Source organism: Culex pipiens, chromosome 1 (assembly GCF_016801865.2).
Source record: "Culex pipiens pallens isolate TS chromosome 1, TS_CPP_V2, whole genome shotgun sequence".
NCBI lineage: Eukaryota > Metazoa > Arthropoda > Insecta > Diptera > Culicidae > Culex > Culex pipiens.
Window position 1 is genome coordinate 71,596,984 of NC_068937.1, and position 20,506 is coordinate 71,617,489.

A 20,506-nucleotide genomic window follows, 5' to 3' on the forward strand; every position below is an offset into this window, starting at 1 on the left:
AAATTTTAGGTAAAATGGTTAAAAAGTCGGAATTTTGGCTGAAATTGGTTATAACTAGTTTTGTTTTTAAAATTATCGATTTATATTGCATTTTATACTAAATTCGAAGCACGAATCACAAGTTTTCACATTTTACATGAAATTTGTTCAACTGAAATTGCGTATAAAATTGGACCTTTTTTTAATTGTGTTTCAAAAACACGTATTATTTATTATTTACAAACTTTTTTAATCTTCTCGTAGTGGAACATTGTCCAAAGAATCCGAAAATGCATTCCGTTTTCCGATTAAAAATCATGTTGATTGAGAAATTCATGACACTTTGAGAAGTTTAAAATAATGACTTTCATCAACATTTTCTTAACTATAGTTAACTAACTTTTTAAACTTTTCAAAATTTTATTATCCTGACAACAGGATTCCTGAGTAATGGCATACTGGAAAATAATCTATTCTGGGAAATAGGATATATAAATGTGATAAAATCCGTTTGGAAGCTCCATATCAGATTTTCATACAAACGTTGGCAATGACTGGTATTTATATTTATACTCGAGAAAAAACTACACCCAAACGGCAGTCGCATAATTGTGATGCATGGTGGCATGAAAGTATATCAGAATCTGCATGAAATCTGTCCTCATGCATTTTTTGCGATATAGGGGTATGACATTTTTGCCCGTTACCGTCAATTCTCGACATTACCGATGGCTGATTGATTGTGTTGCAGAAAAAAATCTGTGAAGATTGAACCATCAATTTTTTGGTTGTTGGTCTTCATGAAAATAGTCCAGAGCTGTTTTTCATTCATAGTACTACGGGTTTTTTTCACCTTTCCTTCAAAAAAAGTGTCGCATGCCTGGGCTTCTGTTTTTATTCACAATTGGGAGGTCTGAGTGTTTTTTCACGTTTCAGCTCTATAGTGTTCCACTTTTTCCTTTCTACAACCACAATGTAAAGTGTGCGTTAAAAAATATTGATGCATTATTATTGAATCATAAAAATTTAGTTATCAAAGATTTTTGAAAGGATCCTAAATTTCAAAGCGTTCCAAATTATTATAGAAATTTCATGTTGTGTGTAATAACATTTGATATTTTTGGACTCTCAGAAAAAAAATGTAAATGCTACCGTCGCATTGTTCCTCTTATTTCTTTTTTGCACGTTGAAAAAGCATTACAGCCTCTTACACAAGGAATTTAGGATACCACATTCAGAGTCTTATTTGGTTGAGTAGTCAAGTTGGATTACAAATGTCTTCAATTCAGAACACTTAAAATTCGCCAGAAAAATACTACCAGCAAATTTACACGGAAAATATACTTTCGGTTTTACCATGATATCAAGCTACTTTTTTTTTCAAAATGTCCTTTGTACATAGGAAACCCACGGAGCATTGTTTTGACAAATTACTCTAGATAAGATGTTTGATTTCATAATTGTTACGACATTCCCTTGTCAATCAGATAACCTATTGAAAAACTGAGAAATGTTATCAGAATGCATAGCTTTTTTGTATCCCAATCATTCATATATATTTCGCTTATTTTCCCATAGTTCAGTTTCAGATTCAAGTAAGAAATCATTCGAAAACACAAATATAGCCATCACTCAAACCATCACCACGAGTGATGTGCCATGTGCGCGCAAGTTGCTTTCAGGCAGGCTATGATTTAGGAAAAATGCGTCATGCCAAATGAGCGTCCTGCTGTTGCGTACTAGAATAATTCCAAAGTCATCACAGTAGCAATGGAATTTCCACTCCCTAGCAGTGGTTCCCAAAATAGTGAAAATCATCAAGTTCCCCGCTCCGGTGGTCTCTTAATAAAAAAAATCAATTAAAAACTCACTAATTCGAATTCAGTTTGTTGAAATGAATTTGTTCCCCATTTGAACTAAAATACACACAAACGTAAAAAAATAAATTGTTTGTCCAAACTAGCGAGTTTACTCGATAACTGAACTCGCTGACTGATGTCAGCATGCTTGGAATTGAAAGAGCGAATGAGTTACAGTTTTATTTGTGGTACTATCATCTTTCTCTTTTTTACGTTATATTTTCCTTGTCCATAGGAACGCCCTCTTTTTATATTAGCAGTTAATCTTGAAACTGATGCTTTCTCTTTCTATATCCGTAATCGTTCTCTTTTGGACGGCACAAGCATATGTTCGTTATAGTGTTAGTTTTATTCTTCGGTTAAGATAATAGCTCCCAGTAAACCTGTGAACCCCCTGGTGGTTAGTTGAGAGCTTCGTTGGCAGTTAAATTCAATTTTCTGCGGTCTTTGAAGTGAAAAGCAATACATAGCGAATGTGACAAAGCATTCGTAAACACGGTTCTGAATACATTTTTTGGTTAAATATTTACATATTAACACATTACATACGAACGATCTTAACTCATCAGCATGAGCCAGCTTGGGACAGTTTATGCTACTAAGCGTAGAAGACGCAATGGAAAAAGGTAGGAAAAATTCTGGTATATTTTTCTTCGATTTCTATCCATTTTGCCGATGCTCACTATATACACAATTTCTTTTGTAAAAACAACATTAAAACGTGATTGCTATAAAACTATAAAACAATCTATTGTCTGTAGTAAAAGTTCACTTATGCTATTTAATTTAGATCAGTATGTAAGTACTATATCGAGATATTAAAATTTTGTGTGTGTGTGTGTGTGTGTGTGTGTGTGTGTGTGTGTGTATGTTGTGTGTGTGTGTGTGTGTGTGTGTGTGTGTGTGTGTGTGTGTGTGTGTGTGTGTGTGTGTGTGTGTGTGTGTGTGTGTGTGTGTGTGTGTGTGTGTGTGTGTGTGTGTGTGTCAATTCAATACCCGCTAGCCGGTACCGATATGATGGGAAAGTATAATTTGAATCAGACTTTTTATATTCTGATACAGTTTATCTAAGTCCTGGGTATTAGGTGATGGTAGCCCTCGCGCAGCTTCTAACGGCGCATTTTAGAATGACAGAGCTCCTTGCGGTCCAATTCCGAGGTCGCATTGTTCGGCCCCCTAAACATAGAAGCAAGCATCTGATGGATCCTCGATCTATATTTAGACTTCCAATCCCCTCAGGCAAATCAGGGATCAGCGCGTATTTAATAAGAGAAGAAGACAATTTTCGACACTACGGATCAGTTCACTACTAGAGTGTAAACCTTTTGATGGCTGACTACTTAGCGTCCCAACCACCAATCCAAAGGTTTCATTCATTTTCGCTTTTGTTCATATTCAAAGTTCAAATTCCTGTTTCCAAATTTCAAAGGTACCGACCAACATTTGATCCCTGAACCATCTGCTTGTGAGGTAGAAGCCGCAACCATTAAGCCACGGAGTCGGTTTGAGAGTGTGTGCGTACAACATGGAGTTAAACTTTTCCATGATTCATGGTAAACTTCAAAGAAAGTTTAACTCCATGTTGCAGATTTGACCGCTCGATAGATATCGAGAAATTAAAAAGAGAGATGTGAGCCAGTAACATAGAGTTAAACTTTCGCAACTGTCATGGTAAACTTCACAGCACCAGAACAGAAAGTTTAACTCCATGTTGCATTATAAACATCTCGATGCATTTACGCGAACCAACCCTCGATTTGTCAAGTTTGCACTTTGATAATCATAAAACACATGAATTTAACTGGTAATTAATAGCTTGAATTAAATTGGTTTTATCTAATCTAATCTAATCAGACCCTAGCGCAGCCAATCTTTCGAAGGGATCCTGGAGAGTGCCTTAGGTTAGATGACGCCTAGCACTCTTCTTGTCATTTATTAACATTTGTAGTGCGCCATTGCATTAGAATGCATTGAAACATCACAAGCGTTAAAGCGGCCAGGCCTACTGCGTAAAGCCGTATCGCAGAGATGACTCGTAATTGGGTTGAGTTTGAGCACTGAGTGTTCGAACAACAACACAATTCTGAATCGACAGGGGAGGAAGAAGCGTGGGGACACACCACCATACGCTCCGAGATTTGGTTGTATTCGTTGGGAGCACCATGCTAAGAAGGTTTGGTACTCCGGGACCCTCTGGGATGGGACATTGTATTTCCACGAATGCCCTGGACACTATTTGCCGTGGTTATAGCGCCACAACTCGCTCTCTGTAACAGTATTCCTAATTCCAGTCCACGCTCACCAAGTCGTCATGGCCTAGTGGTTAGCATTTTTGCTTACCAATCCTAAGGACGGAGGTTCGAACCCCGCCTCGAGCAACTTTGATTTTTCGTTCATATTCATTATTTCAAATTCATGTGTTCTTAACTTTCTCGTTGGGAGCAGATGGGAATCGAACCCAGAACCATTCGCTTACAAAGCGAACACCGTAACCAGTCAGCCACGGCCGCTCCTTAATAGCTTGAATTAAATTGGTTTTAGCATTTTATCACAAAAATCACTTGTTTGTTTAGAAGTCTAAATATTAGGATTAAAAGGATTATGGGAATTATTACACACACAAAAATATTACTGTTGGTACTGGGAGCACGGCTCGAACAAGATCACCGGTACCCCTCGTGCTATAAGTTGTCACATGTCGTCCAACAATAGGGAAAATGTCACGATAGAAATACAATATCTTTGTGCTAGCAGACGTAATCAGGTGCAGTAGCCGATCAAATATTTGCTGAAATCTGTAGAGAATTTTTAATTTTATTATTTCTGCGCACTAAAACTGTAAGTTTCCTGAGCTTGCGCCTAAACTTTGATTTAATACTTATTTACTATTAGAACTAGTGGTAAAGCATCGATTGTCTTAAGCCTTCATCGAAGAGGTGTCATGGAAAGTCACCTAACTGTAAGCATAAATTATGTTAAATGTAACATGCAGATTCTAATGTTTACTTATGTTATAGCTTAAAAGCAACAGTGACAAATAAACAAACTGTTCGCTAAAATATGCTGACTTTAATTCCTCCGGTGGCAACATTCTTTTAAGTGCATCTCCAGCGCGGGTAGCAAACATCGGAGCAAATCAAATTTGCACCCGACGTCAACCCCACCGCGGTACCTGTCGCGGTAGCAAATTTGCTCTCAGTTCTTCGGGATTTCTTTTTGCTACCCGCTATGCTGCTGGTTTGCTACTGTGGCAAATGGAATGATGCACGGAAAATTGAATGATGCACGGAAAATAATTTTTTTTATTTGTTTTTTTTTATGTAAAAAAAATAAAATTTAAAAAAATTTAAAAAATTAAAATAAAATTTAAAAAAAATTAAAAAAAATTAAAAAACTAAAAAAATAAATAAAAAAATTAAAAAAAATTAAAAACATTTAACAAAATTTAAAAAAAAATTAAAAATTTAAAAAAAATCCGAAAAGTCAGGGGGCAAAAAAATATTTTTTTCAAAAAAATATTAAAATTTCAATGGAAATAGAAGTCTAATCAACTGAAAAACAATCTAAAATGCCTTTTTCTGCATTGATAATCATATTTAACATGTTTGGACTTGTTTAAAAATATTTTGAACTTTTATGAAATTCCAGCAAAAACTTTTTTTCTCGCAAAAATAAAATTTTCGTCAGTACTTGAAAATTTTGGAAATCAATGATTGCAAAACAACTGGACAGGTGTATGATTAAGGCTACCAACTGTACGGATTTTTTCCTTACCATACGGATTTTCGACCCTCTTCGCGGATTTTTAACAGGCCGGAATTTTTGTAGGAATTTTTTCGCATAATAAGGATTTGTACGGAATTTTAACAACTTTTTGTTAACTAGACATTTTTATTTTTATTTAACTGTGAGTTTGATTTAAAAAGGCAGTTTTCCGGGTTTTCCTCAATTCAAACTTGATTATCAATAAGGCTAGAGTTTTTTTTAGGTCCTATAAACTATTGTCCTCATATGTTGATAGGACCTTTTAAAAAAATCTCGAATGGTTCATTTATTAATTTATTCATTAAAAGATCCAAAGGCCATGTAAAACTTGTGAAAACCTGTGAACATTTGAATAAACAAATCAAGAGTTTTTTTAAAAGGACCTATAAACTGTTGTGTTTCACATGTTATAGGACCTTTTCAATATTTTTTTTAAATGTGTTCGTGAAAACACTGAGAACGTTATTATTCGTTAAAGCAAACTTGACATTTCGTAAACGTTTAACAAAAAACTTAAGAACATAATAGGTCTATTCCCGTACTGCAGAATTCTGCAATTCTGCACGAAATCGGCAGCAGAGCATTCCCGTACTTTTCTGCAACAAAGGTAACTTTTCTCCCAGGCAGAACTTCTGCAATGAGAGAGGCTGAAGTTGCAGCAAAACCGTTCCCGTACTTTTCTGCAAGCTCTCTCCTCTCTTTCTTGTTGAAAAGTGACTGCAAGTTGGTGTGATGGATGTTGAGTACACGCTTACATAAAGTTTGCAATTTGGGTGAATCAAGCATTTCATTATTAGTTGTAATAAATTTTATGTTTTATTGTTACTAAATTAAATTAGTCTTTTCAAGGGACGTTTGTATATATTGGATTGATGGATTTTTTGGTAGTTTGTTTTTTTTTAAGTCTGGTTTATTGAGAACGATTTTTTTTGTTAACGATTTCAGGCTTAGTTCATTAATGTAAATGATATAGCGATTTTTTAGTGTTAATATTTCCAGAGTTTTTTTTTTAATAGGTCCTATCGACATATGGAAGACAAAGCTTATTAGACCTTTTCAAAAAAAAAACTCAAGATTTTAACCCGATAAAAAGTTGATAACTTTTTGAATGGACTAAATATGTGTGTTTAAATAATAGGTAAATTTAATTGGCAAATAATAAATTGTACCTTTAACGGTGCTACCAATTTGTATTCTTATATGAACCAAAGAATTGATGTAATTTTGTCGAATTCTTAAATTTTAGGAAGTTTAAAATTCTAAAATTCGGAACTTCTTAAAAACGCCATCTTGAATCATAAAAAGTATTTTTTTTTGGAATCGTTAGAAACTCAGATTTAGAGGATTTGAAGATTGAACATTTTGACGAGTTCTTCGGAAAATAGAGTAAGAACTGTTTCTATTTATTTTAATATTTGAGTTTTAAATTTTGTTATTTACAGAATTTAAATTTTTTAGAAATTTTACAGTTTTAGTTTTATTTGTATTTTTAAGCTTTGAATTTATGATTTATTGTTTTTTTTCTGATATAAATATTTGCATTTTTAAATTTCTCTAATATCTGGTTTATTTTTTTTTAAGTTCCTCAATTTGAAAATTTAAGTTTTTTATATTTTCAATTAGGAATTTCTTAATTTTCAGATTTCAAAATTTATGAGTTTCAAAATTTTTGAGTTTGTGATTCATTTATTTTTTTAAATTTGTCAATTTTGCTGCGTCACCGTTGTTCTTCCATGTGATATCCAGTCATAATTTATGTATGTTCTCCTGAATAATCTTTCAAACATTTTGCTATAAAAAATGTATTTATGGTCCCTTCTATATTAAACCATTGCTTGTTTTTTAGTCATGTTTTTTAAACGTACCTGCCATTCTCATTTCTTAAATTGTTTACCTAATGTAAAAGTTTTGAGTTGTTTCTAATGTATAATTTCTACCTAAGCATAATTAATTTCTAGTTTAATAAATGACACATGTTTGATTTTTTAAATAAGATGTTGAGCTGCAATAATGTCCCCGTTCTAGAGGTAATAATTGAAATAATTTAAAAAATCTTTAATACTCAAATTGAGTAAATCCACTCAACTGTGTACAATATTGCAGAAAAAGTGCTGGAACGCGCTAGCCAGGCAAAAGTTTTGCGGTTTCTCTCCTTGCAGAACTTCTGCAAAAGAGAGAGATGAAGGGAGCGAGCTGAAAAGTACGGGAACGTGCTGCAAAAAGTGACTTTTGCTGGATGCAGAAGCTGCAGAAATTCTGCAATTCTGCCAGTACGGGAATAGACCTAATGTTTTGATTCAAATCACGGTTTTTTATGAATACTTTTAAACGTGCACTTTGATAGCATTTTTTGAAATTTTTGAGCTGTAAAAACGACACAGTTTTATATTTTTAATTCTCAAATTTATTCAATTTCATTTATATAAATAATTCCTTAACAGTTTTGGTTATACCATGCTGTCATATCGGCAAAGTGTACGGATTTTTGCTCAGCAAGAGTTGGTAGCCTTATGTATGATGCATTTTAAAACACATTTTTCATTCGGGGCCTGCAATTTCAATTTTTAACTTTTTTTTATTTTTTTGCCCCCCCTCGACTCTGATCAGAGTCGAGGGACATAAACTTAAAAATTATTTGCAACGGCCTCAAAAAAATTTAAAAAAAAATAAAAAAATTTAAAAAAATTTAAAAAAATTAAAAAAATTTAAAAAAAAATAAAAAAATTTAAAAAAATTTAAAAAAATTAAAAAAATTTTAAAAAAATTTAAAAAAATTTAAAAAAATTTAAAAAAAATTAAAAAAATTAAAAAAATTTAAAAAAATCAAGATCAAATTTGATACCTGCTTTGCTACGCGCGGTGGGAGACTCGGGGGCAAACTCGAGAGCAAATTTGGTGGGAATCAAATCGGGTAGCAATGATTTAACTTTCGACATTTTCGAAATATGAAATTCTTTGAAATTTTCAATGGGACTAAAAAGTTTAATAAACTTTTAGCATTTCTAGGCATGAATCAACACATAATTATTGATAACTTGCGTACGGTGTAGCTATTGGTATCACGGAACTTGTGGAGGTGGACGCGAACATGTGTTGCGCCTTGTGTGGTGAGTGGATCTGGAAGATCCATTCGATCCAACAGCAGCTCACGATCGTTGAGAATCAAAGTGGAGCTCGTCGCCGTCGTGCTAACTTGTCGTACGTGCATTTTGGGCCAAATTGAGTTAAGAACGCCATTTTGTGCAGCTCACAATGCCTCATCTTTTGACCTTCACAGATCCCCAAAATTCGATTTCAATCCTGAGATATTCAATGAATACTAAAAAAGCTCCGAAAATTTTTGTCACTCTGCATATAAAAGAAGTTTAAAACTTGTCGTGCTATCTTGTCACTCCCTGAAAATTGATGTAAGTGCGACAAAGGGCAAAGGGATTTCAGGTCAGGATGCGTTTGACGCACGTACAAGTTAGACTACCGTAAACATTTTTAATTATAACTCGGGACTCCAGCAACCAACTTCAACCAAACTTCGGGACAATGCACAGAATGGTCAGCCAAACAAAACGTGTTTGTTATTGTTTACATTGCGTGCTTTCGTTTTTGTTTATTCAAGGTCAAACATTAAAACGCGTTTATCTCGGAACGTCAAAATGGCGGGTGCGACATGATAGCACGACGACGTCGAGCTGCTGAAACTCGATGAAGAGAAGCAAGTCAGAGAGAAGCGATTGCAGTTCAACACGAACAAGAAAGGCGCGCATGGAAAAAAAAATTGGACAAGGAGTATCTCGATCGAAAATATTCTTTAACTTTAGCGGATACAATAGAAAAAGATGATTGCACAACTACTAGCAGCGACTATGAATACAAAGAGACTAGTTGTTCCTTTTAATTCCGCTATATATTTTTAATATCTTGACAGATACGTATTTCGTCTACTACTTGCAGACTTCATCAGTGTTCTGTTCTCGACTGAAGGTTCATCGCTGGGGTATCCGTATTTGTAGTTACTGTAGGTACTACCTCCTTGTTCTTCTTTGGTGCCTGTTACCTGAATCCAAACCACAATTACTAGCAGCGGTTCAAAATACCACAACAAAGGCCCACTGCGGATGGGAACAGTTTTGTTTTCATCTAAGCTTGGCAACACACATCACCCAAACTTCACAGTACCGTAAACTGGGGTGACTTTGAGGTGACATTGATAGAGATTTGATTTGGCCACTAATTTTGATACATCCAATCTAACAGTTACATTTTTGCATATATGTTCGTTGATAAGCTATCCCTTAATGCTTACATACTCAAAATTCTCAAAAATGTTTAGATATTAATTTGACGGGCATTTGAAAAACCTATCAAAGTCACCCCAGTTTACGGTACCTCTTAAAGTTGGACTGAATGAACTTGGCCTTACAAATCAACGTTCCTTTACAGTGTTCATACCAGCTCAGCCATCCACGCTCGGACCGGCGCAGGTTTCAATGGAGATTTGTACACCTGCTGTTCATCAACCAGTAGTGGAAACAGGGCTGAGCGAGCCAATTCCGACAACGACAACCGGGAATCTGGCGATTGTAGACCAGCGAGCGTCGTCCGGACAGATCCTGGTCGCGCCGAGCACGCAGCTTGTTGAAAATGCTACGGCGCCGCCGACAGTCCGATTCTCCGCGCCACTACCGGTTGCGTCAAATGTGCTGCCACCGCAACCAGCAGGTGCGACTAGTGTACCACCAGCGGCAAACCAGTTCTTCGTGCAGGCTGCAGCGATTGGACAGATGCCGAGCGCGCAGCTTGTTGGAAATGATACGTTGCTGCCCGCAGCAAGGTTCTCCGCGCCACAACCAGCGGCGTCAAATGTGCTGCCACTGCAGCCAGCAGAAGCGTCGATTCTGCCACCGACGGCTAACCAGTTCTTCACGCAGACTACAGTGGCCGGCCAGATCCCGTTCGTGTTGAGTACGCAGCCTGTCGGATATGCTACGGCGGCACCCTTAACACCGCAACCGTCGGTTTCAGATGTGCTTCCACCGATTCCAGCAACAGATGGCAGCACGGCAGGTTGTCCCGATGGAACTGCCCATCTTTACGGGCTACCCAGAAGACTGGCCGCTATTTATTAGTGGTAGCTACTCGACGGAGATGTGCGGTATTCAACGGAGATGTGCGGTTTCACGGACGCAGAAAATTTGATACGCTTGCAAAATTTTTTTCAAGGTTTTGCGAGGGAAACCGTTCAGAGTAATCTAATCCTTCCATCGACTGTTCCTCAAGTTTTGGAAACGTTGGAAATGATTTTTGTAAATCCAGCAAGGCTCATACAATCATTATCAGAAAAGGTAAAGAGTACTCTCTCGCCTAAGGCCGATCGACTAGAAACACTGATCAGCTTTGGTGTTGTGGTGCAAAATTTAGTTGGACACCTGAAAGGAGCAAACCAACAAGCGCACCTGATGAATCCCTCGTTACTTCGTGACCTGGTGAACGTTTTCGATAGTGGACTGTAATTTTTTGCACAAACTCTTCCGGCGGACTTGGGAACCACTTTCACTTGGAGGATCGAATTATCGTGAGCACAAAAGAAAACACATTTTTCTCTCCTTAACTTCTATTTAGCAACTAATTTTTGTTTGTTCAGAAAAACTCGCGATCCGCGACTTCCGTCCGATCACTTCGGCTGCTTGCGGCGAACTTGTTTGGTCCTCGACTCGACGCGCAGAAAAATTCTCGTTCGTGCTGTTCGCGCGCCAAAATCTCTCCTCTCGATCGTTGTCGTTTCGTCGTTGTCTCCTATCTCACTCTCGCACCGTCGTCAACGGCGCGCGGTTGCCAGCTTTGTCGTCGATCGCAGTAGCCGTGGGGTTGGACACTGCTCACTCGTAAAATTTTCTTCGGGCTGACAGCTTTCGGCCCGAACATCCTCCCCACCGGAAGCGGCGTTGTACAGGATCGGCCGCTTCAAAACTTTGCGACGTGTCCGCAAGTCAATGACTCGGACTATGTTGCCCAGATCCAGGTTAGTGTACGTTATTATCTCAAGTCTTCGGCTGGCCACCTTGGCGGCGTAGATGCACCGCAGTTCTCGGGAAGACACCAAGACGTTCTTGACCAGCATGTGTGAAAAGCGCGCGGCTAGCAGCTCACTCCGTACAATCGTGTTGACCGTCTTTGGCACCAGCTTCAAATTCAGTTCTGCTCCGTACGTGTGCTTTGACGCGTCAGCGTACTTGTGCAGCTCGTCAGCAGCTGCGTTCGTAGCCACCACCCTACGCGGCTCTCGGATCATCTTGAGGTCAAGGTTTGAATCCACAAAGGATGAAAAGCTCGCGCCGAGTGAGAACACTTGAGATGTCTCTGGCCGCCCAGCTCGCACAGATGGCAGCGGCGGGAAAGGTTGTTTGTCTGCAGTGGGGTTCCACAACAGATCCAGAGCCTTGATCACCTCGTTGACTTCAGTTCCTCCAACGCTGACCAGCTCCTCGCGTTCGGCTTCCGGACTATCCGACGACCCCTTGTGCAACTCGAATCCACCTGTCTTGCACAGTTGGATTAGCTGCGATTCCTTGAACGCTTGCGGGATGCCGTCGGAGGCGAACACCGCCTTGTCGACTTTCAAGTTCTCTGCGATGATCTTGGCTTCGCCTGCTTCCAGGTTCAAGTTTTCCAGTATGGCCATGTGCGAGTGAACCACTGCTGCTGTTTCTTCTTCTTCATCGCATACGCCACCGACCCAGCCTAACTGAGTCTCGCGTAGCATTGGCAGGTGCTCCGACAACTGGACCTCTCCGGGCAACAGCAGCTTCAGGAACAACTGATTACCCAGCAGTAGATCCACCTTTCCTGGCTGATGGAAAGACGGGTCCGCAAGTTGTACTCCAGGCGGCAGCTCCCAGTTGCGGACGTTCACTGCGGATGTGGGAAGGTCGGCCGTGACCCTTTCCGTTACCAAGCACTTGACGTTGGCGCTGAAGCTGGAGTACCTCGAACGTAGTTGGACCACGCTGCCAGTTGAAGCGTGGGTTTTCGTGTTGTCGATGCCTGCCACGGAGACGTTGGACGGAAACTGCTTCAAGCCCAGCGACTCCACCATGGACTTCGAGATCAGGTTGGCTTGTGACGCACTGTCCAATAAAACTCTGCAGGGGTGGGCCTTGTTGTTTCTGTCCATTATGTCCACCACAGCCGTGAGAAGCAGCACTTGTTGGGTTGGCGTCACGTTGTGGCAACTGGCGGTTGTCAGTTGAGCTGCTTCTTCAGGTTGGACCTCCGGAGCTTGTTCCGGGGGCACTTGAGAAATTACCTTCCGTTCCGGCCTTGGACTTCCTTCCGAGTGGAGCAGACTATGGTGGCGTAGTTTGCACTTCGAGCAGGTTCCAGGTGAAGTGCACTTCTTGCTGGGGTGTCCCCTCTTGAGACAGTTGAAGCACAGGTTGTGCTCCCGAACCTTGACCAGCTTCTGCGGCATCGGAAGTTCCTTGAACACTGGGCAAGCGTGGTTCTTGTGGCCATTGCCACAGATGTCGCACCTGAGCAATTCTCTGAGATTTCGGTCATTCGATTTTTTTTGTATTTTTTAATCCGGGTGAAACTTTTTTGGTGCCTTCGGTATGCCCAAAGAAGCCATTTTGCATCATTAGTTTGTCCATATAATTTTCCATACAATGTTTGCAGCTGTCCATACAAAAATTATGTGTGATATTCAAAAATCTGTATCTTTTGAAGGAATTTTTTGATCGATTTGGTGTCTTCGGCAAAGTTGTAGGTATGGATATGGACTACACTGAAAAAAAATGATGCACAGTAAAAAAATTTTTGGTGATTTTTTATTCAACTTTTTGTCACAAAAACTTGATTTGCAAAAAAACACTATTTTTAATTTTTTTTATTTTTTGATATGTTTAAGAGGACATAAAATGCCAACTTTTCAGAAATTTCCAGAATGGGCAAAAAATCTTTGACCGAGTTATGATTTTTTGAATCAATACAGATTTTTCCAAAAAATCGAAATATTGGTCGCACAAATTTTTCAACTCCATTTTTCGATGTAAAATCAAATTTGCAATCAAAAAGTACTTAAGTGAATTTTTGATAAAGTGCACCGTTTTCAAGTTATAACCATTTTAGGTAACTTTTTTGAAAATAGTCGCAGTTTTTCATTTTTTTTAAATAGTGCCCATGTTTGCCCACTTTTGAAAAAAATATTTTTGAAAAGCTGAGAAAATTCTCTATATTTTACTTTAATGAAATTTGTTGATACGACCCATAGTTGCTGAGATATTGCCATCCAAAGGTTAAAAAACAGGAAAATTGATGTTTTCTAAGTCTCACCCAAACAACCCACCATTTTCTAATGTCGATATCTCAGCAACTATAATTCCGATTTACAATGTTAAAATATGAAACATTCGTAAATTTTTTCGATCTTTTCGAAAAAAATATTTTCTAAAATTTAAAATCAAGACTGACATTTCAAATGGGCGTAATATTGAATGTTTGGCCCGTTTGAAATGTTAGTCTTGGTTTTAAATTTTTGAAAATATTGTTTTCGAAAAGATCGGAAAATTTCACGAATGTTTCATGTTTTAAGATTGTAAATCGGATTTATAGTTGCTGAGATATCGACATTAGAAAATTGTGGGTTGTTTGGGTGAGACTTACACAGAAAAAAATATTTCTGTAAATTTACATCATTTATCATGTACCAAAAGGTATCATGATAAATGATGTATATTTACATCAACTTCATTGGAAATTTACATGACTTTCATTGTAAATGCTCGAATTGAAAACCTTGTGAAATCGTGTAAATTTCCAATGAATCTAATGTAAACCTACACGACCACAAAATTTTTTTTTGCTCCGTTGAATCTAGAATTCGTTGTAATTTTTGAATTCTAGACTCAATGGAGCAATTGCTAAATCGATCATTTTACAATCGTTAATTTCACCCGATGAATTAAGAATCCCAGAGGTGATGTTCACACTGCAAAATAGTTTAACCGTCCCAAAAGGGAGGATATTCAGTCTGGGGGTGAGATTGGGCCGTACAAATTTACATTAATTTGTTTGACCCAATCTCACCCCCAGACCAAATGTCACTCTTGCTTACGGTATTTCAAAGCTTACTTACGTCCTGTTATCCGTCCAACATCTGCTGCTCGTACGTACTCTGCAGTTGATCAGTCCCTGCTTACACTTTTCGTCCGCTACGCGAACCTTGTCCACCTGGTCCTACTCCGGCTGACTCAGATTCTTGCTCATGTCGATGATGTGGTCCTTCTTGAGGAAATCTCCGTATGTATTCTTGTTGTCCAGCGTCTGGAAGCGAACGTGGCCCATCTTCGAAAAGGTGTCGCAGAGGACGTGGCCTCAGGAGATTTCGATGGAACAGTCGCTCTTAGGACTACAGTTCCACCTGAGTGATGACGAATTAAGCAAGAGAGTCAACGTGACCCTCTTCTTCAGCCTTATTCCTCGGCGTGTGTCATTCTGGCTTTGTAGGCTCAGTACGTCGTCCGATGAGCCGGCTCCAAGAATTCATCCTACAGAATCGAAAAAAATGATTAAAAACATAAAAAAGCTTATCCAAACACAGCTGACCGATTCTTAGCGAAGCTACACCAAAATGTCACTAATTTTCAATTTTCAATGTGATATTTTATATGAAAAATTTCATTTTAATTATGATCTAATAATTGCAATGTGCTTTAAATGCGTTTTCTTATCTGAAATGCCAAAAATATTGACCAAATAAGGTCTGCAAGTCATTGAATGGGAGAGGAGTTTTTTCATAAATCTGCTCCTTTCGTTGTCTCGTCACGAAAAGAAATCGCTGGCAAAAACTCAAATCTCAACCAAATCTTTCAGTTCAAGGAGCAAAAGATTCGTTTTTCAATTTGTGATAATGTGTAGAAGAGCAAAAGCTTAAAAAAATCAATCTGGCAAAACTGTGTCGATTTTTTTGGTGTGCCTTTTAAAATTCCAGTATTACGATGTTGTCCCGTCACGCTACATTTTCATTTCAGGAGAAGCACAGGTATAATATTGTTCATTATGCATGTAATTTCTATGTTGGAAAATCAATTATCTTTTCAAATATGTAATAACATTGGGGGGTTTCTTCTTTAACTGTGCCACTACAGCCAAAACGCTGAAAAAAACTTGGGAATTTTTTGAAAAGGAGCCGAAGAATCGGTCAGCTGCATACAAAGATCACTACTTCAAGCAAAACAATCCAAAGGGCCGTAACGAGTTTGTAAACAAACTGTGTTTACCTTTTATGTCAGATTTGAAGATTCTGTAGCGTTACCAGGGTACACTCTTTATTTTCAAACCCACTACGTCTCTTTTGAATTGTTTTGCTTGAAATGGCCAGCTCACTTGTAGTACTAAAAAAATATTTTGCATCAGATTGACCACTTACCATGGGCTTATAATTGACGGCCAGCTGTTGACCTTCTACGACCCTCGAGCACTGTTAAAAATTTGCTCCCCAGCAAATACTGATAGATTCGTACTAAAATTCCGCCGCCTGTAGTCTGGATAATCCGCGGGATAGCAGCAACAACCATTCCGGAAACAGCAGCAGGAAACGTTACTTCGTCCAGTTACATCCATGCACGACGGCCGAAAACGGCTCTAACATCCTATTGGCATCTCTACATTCTCCAACTATGCAGTCTCCCTGCATCTCGAACAATACAGAAAATCAAAATCAATTAGAGATCCTAAAAAGTAAATTATTTATACTCACTCACCTTTTAATCTGAACTGAACCATCCTCAGAAACTGTTTTATTTGTTTTGATTAAACTAACGTATTCTCCCGAACGAGGAATAGGGTTGCGCACGCTCAATTAGGTTGCCCTGATTTACAACTGATTTCCCAGTCACGAAATAATCTAGCAGGGCTGGTTCTGCCAGCATCCTGCTGGAAAGGTGGAACATTTCTGCTAGAATGCTGTAAGAAAATCCTGCTCTGTACGAACTTTTCTAGAATCCTGCTAGTACGTCGTGACTGGGTTTGCGCTCCAGCCCCTTTTCCCATGCAGCAAAACTTGTTCGTCGATAATGTTGCACCCTCGAGCAAATCCTCGACGAAACGAAATCAAAATAAATAAACAAAGTTTAAAATGTCAAACAAGGGGAAAAAATCGGAAAAATATAAAGTTTGTGGTAAAATTTCTTAAATATATAAAATTTCTTCTAAAAATTACTGTACTAATGCCTCCTTAGGTTGAACCTAGAACTCCGCTCAAGAACTACGGCCCAACAACATCCGGTGGATGCAAAAATCCATCCTTTCGGTGATCTGGATCAAATCAAATCCGCCGTTACTCGACCATCTCCGGGCAACTGGTAGTTCTGGATGTTTAGTGGAGGGTCAAAAAGCTCAGAAAGAAGAGATCTGGAATGCGAGGAACCGCTCCCGTTTCGGAGAGCACCTGCCTGATTGAGTGAAAGTAGGAGAACTTGGGGAAAAGTGTGTAAGGCCCTCTCTGCAAAGGTGTCATTTGAGCAACTACCGCTGCAACCACAACGGAACCGACGACGGAACAGTGCCAAATGTGTGCTCAAGGCCGCTCCTACTAGCAGTGGGTCATATTAAAGTGGTGGTTTACTAGCAGCAACATTTGAAAAAAACCGAAGAACTCTTTCTCAACCGGTCCTGCGAGCGCATCCTCAAGCTGCCCCTGTCCGACGCGGAGTAATCACTGTTCGTCAAGTTGTTGAGCAATATGGTTATCAAGCAGGACGTGCACGCCTGCAATCTTCGAGATCGGTTCCGCACATCCGACTTGGGGATTGTGTGCTCTTAGCTGGCCAGCTACCAGCGGAAGTCGAACAGGCCAAAATCGAAAGCTGACAAGCTGGAATGCGCTTGCAGAAGGTGAGCGATTTTGCTGTTTATTAATAGACAAAACAAACAAAAATGTAAGGATTCATTCATAATCAGGAAATTGTTCAAAAGGACGTAACCTTGCTTGAAAATGCCCAAGGTTACATCCTATTGTAAAGTTACCTTAGCATTTGCAGAAAAGTTCTGCTGACGGCATACTGATTTCCTCTCTAATCATTGAAAGACGGAGTAAGTCACCTTTGACATGACAACATCCGTCCACCGCTGGATAAATTTGTAAATCTGATGATTTTCTCTCACCTGTAGTTGAGACCGGAACACCGGTTTCAATTTGCTCCCAGCCAATGAAAAACATAAACAAGACAAAAGGAATGAACCTTGAACGACCGCATCCAAACGACAACACTTTAGAACTGTTTTGTTTTGAAAAGCTGTCATTCAGCAGTTGCAATGCAAAAATACATATGTTTCGTATTTACATTGAATGATTTTTACATTTAATTTGAGATTTACATGTTTCAGAATTAACGATAAATGGCAAAAACAGATATGTTTACATGAGATTTATCTTTTACATGCAAACAGTTTTTACATTATCGCTGTTTACATCAGATTTAGCATTTTACATGTGATTTGAAATTTACATATTCAATGTTTACATTTAAAACATAGTTTACATTACATGGAAATTTACATATTTTTTTCTGTGTAGAAAACATCAATTTTCCTGTTTTTTAACCTTTGAATGGCAATATCTCAGCAACTATGGGTCGTATCAACAAAGTTCATTAAAGTAAAATATAGAAAATTTTCTCAGCTTTTCAAAAATATTTTTTTCAAAAGTGGGAAAACATGGGCACTAATTTAAAAAAATGAAAAACTGCGACTATTTTCAAAAAAGTTACCTAAAAATGGTTATAACTTGAAAACGATGCACTTTATCAAAAATTCACTAAAGTACTTTTTGATTGCAAATTCGATTTTACATCGAAAAATGAAGTTGAAAAATTTCTGCGACCAATATTTCGATTTTTTGAAAAAATCTATATTGATTCAAAAAATCATAACTCGGTCAAAGATTTTTTGCCCATTCTGGAAATTTCTGAAAAGTTGGCATTTTATGTCCTCTAAAACATATCAAAAAATAAAAAAAATTAAAAATAGTGTTTTTTTGCAAATCAAGTTTTTGTGACAAAAAGTTAAATAAAAAATCACCAAAATTTTTTTTACCGTGCATAATTTTTTTCAGTGTAGTCCATTTTCATACCTACAACTTTGCCGAAGACACCAAATCGATCAAAAAATTCCTTCAAAAGATATAGTTTTTTGAATTTTCACATATCATTTTTGTATGGACAGCTGCCAAATTTGTATGGAAAATTATATGGACAAACTAATGATGCAAAATGGCTTCTTTGGGCATACCGAAGGCACCAAAAAAGTTTCAGCCGGATTAAAAAATACAAAAATTAAAATTAAAGAAAAAAGACCGATTCCGTAGAGAACTGCTCACCTGTCTTCCGATGTGATCTCGAACTTTGACGTTGACATGGCGTACGACTTCTGGGTCGACTTGACGACCGGCTTAGGCTGGACCGTTGGCTGCTTCTGGTTCAGGTCTTCGCAGCGTTCCAAGACGAAGCACTGGGCCTTCAGGAACTGCAGCATCTTGTCGTACTTGGGCAGGTCACAGTTCTTGACTTCTGACTCCCAGAGTCTCCGAGTGTCCTTGTCCAGCGCTGCGCCGAGCAGATGGACCACGATCAGCTCCGATACTCCCGTGAACTCTTGTCCCAGGAACTTCAAACTCTCGACGTGCCTTGTACACTCATCCACCAGGCCTCTCAGCTCGACGTGGTCCTCGTTGTTCATCTTCGACAGGTTCAGCAAACCGTGGATGTGCCGATCGATCGTGTGACGCTTGTTGCCGTACTTTTCCTCCAGAATCTCCCAGGCATGAGCGTAGTTGCCCTCGCTGATGGTCTTCGCGTCGATCGACCCAACTGCACCCCCCACCAGCGCGTGTTCCAGATGGTAGAGCTTCACCGCTGGCGGATCGGGCGCCTTGTCGACCACTTCCTTGAACAGAACCTTGAACTTCGGTCAACTCTCGTAGCGGCCGTCGAACGAGGGGATTGGCATTCTCAAGGGCTGGTGAACAATGACAGGGGGTTGAGGGGCTTGCGGGGGTGCAGTTGCGTTCAGCGTTCCGTTTGCCCTTGTGGCATTGAACCCGAGCAACTGCTCTTCGAGCATGAGGGCTACTTTGTCATGGAGGTCGTCAAATTCTTCGTAGTGCTTGTCAGCTTGCTTACGACCCTCCATGTCGACCATGGCCAGGATGCTTTCGTGGTTGGACATGTACTCCTTTTGAGCAGTTTCCAACTTCTTGAGGTAGACGTGGACTTGCGGCTCGCTTAGTTGGCGGACTTCCGCAGTCTCCGTAGGGCGAATAGCTTTCAAGATTTTTGTCACCTTACCTTTGGCCAGGCCTCGGCGGTGGACGAGCGTCTCGATCTCCATCTTGATCTTGTCCTGCAACTTCCGCTTCTTCTTCTCCTTCTTCACTACTGGCGTCGACGTTGTGGCTGAATCTCCAAATTCAGCGCTGCTTCCGGATGTTGCAGGAGCTTTTGAAGCACTTTTCGGCATTCGAGGGACATCAACAATCGAGCCTCGTGCCCGAACCAAACACGGAAATTGGCCAAGTCCGAAATCGCGATGCTTGGGGAAAAATTGTGTCCTCTAATCCGAATCGTCACTTCACTTGCGGTTCCGCTTCTGGAACCTTCAACTTTTTCTTCTTTCCGGAATCCGCTTTAGATCATTTTGAGCGCATCCAAAATGGCGTCGCCTTTCACTTTACACTCGTTTTTTCGCCAAGATGGCGTCTTTTTCCACTTGTTCGCAGCGTTTTCTCGTTTTCCCACTGTTTGGCCACTTTTCGCACTTTTGCGATTGTCACTTGCCGCGATACATACGATCCTCCGCCTTGCACTGTTCCCACACTCCCTGTTCACCAGATCCGGCTCGTTTGGACCTTG

At 39.2% G+C, this 20,506-nt stretch overlaps 2 protein-coding genes and 1 long non-coding RNA gene across 3 annotated transcripts in view; all 3 read right to left on the reverse strand.

Annotated features, from left to right (window-relative positions):
- LOC128092315 (basic proline-rich protein-like) overlaps positions 1-7,475 on the reverse strand; it is a gene marked incomplete at its 3' end in the record, with an annotated part of 10,635 nt that extends 3,160 nt beyond the window's left edge. The window contains exon 1 of the mRNA XM_052705950.1: positions 7,469-7,475. Coding sequence (XP_052561910.1) covers positions 7,469-7,475 — 7 coding nt within the window. The remainder of the gene's footprint in view (positions 1-7,468) is intronic.
- On the reverse strand, positions 2,741-20,132 carry LOC120430829 (uncharacterized). Its single transcript, XM_039595946.2, has 2 exons — positions 18,976-20,132; positions 2,741-13,129 (listed from the first exon to the last, which is right to left on the reverse strand). Exons 1-2 carry the CDS (start codon positions 19,332-19,334, stop codon positions 11,416-11,418), a joined length of 2,073 nt encoding a protein of 690 aa, XP_039451880.1. The 5' UTR covers positions 19,335-20,132; the 3' UTR covers positions 2,741-11,415.
- On the reverse strand, positions 14,718-16,481 carry LOC120430831 (uncharacterized). The gene is made up of 3 exons (XR_005607741.1): positions 16,361-16,481; positions 16,027-16,287; positions 14,718-15,145 (listed from the first exon to the last, which is right to left on the reverse strand). It is a non-coding gene; the product is annotated as an uncharacterized LOC120430831 (long non-coding RNA).
- Positions 20,133-20,506: the final 374 nt, after the last annotated feature.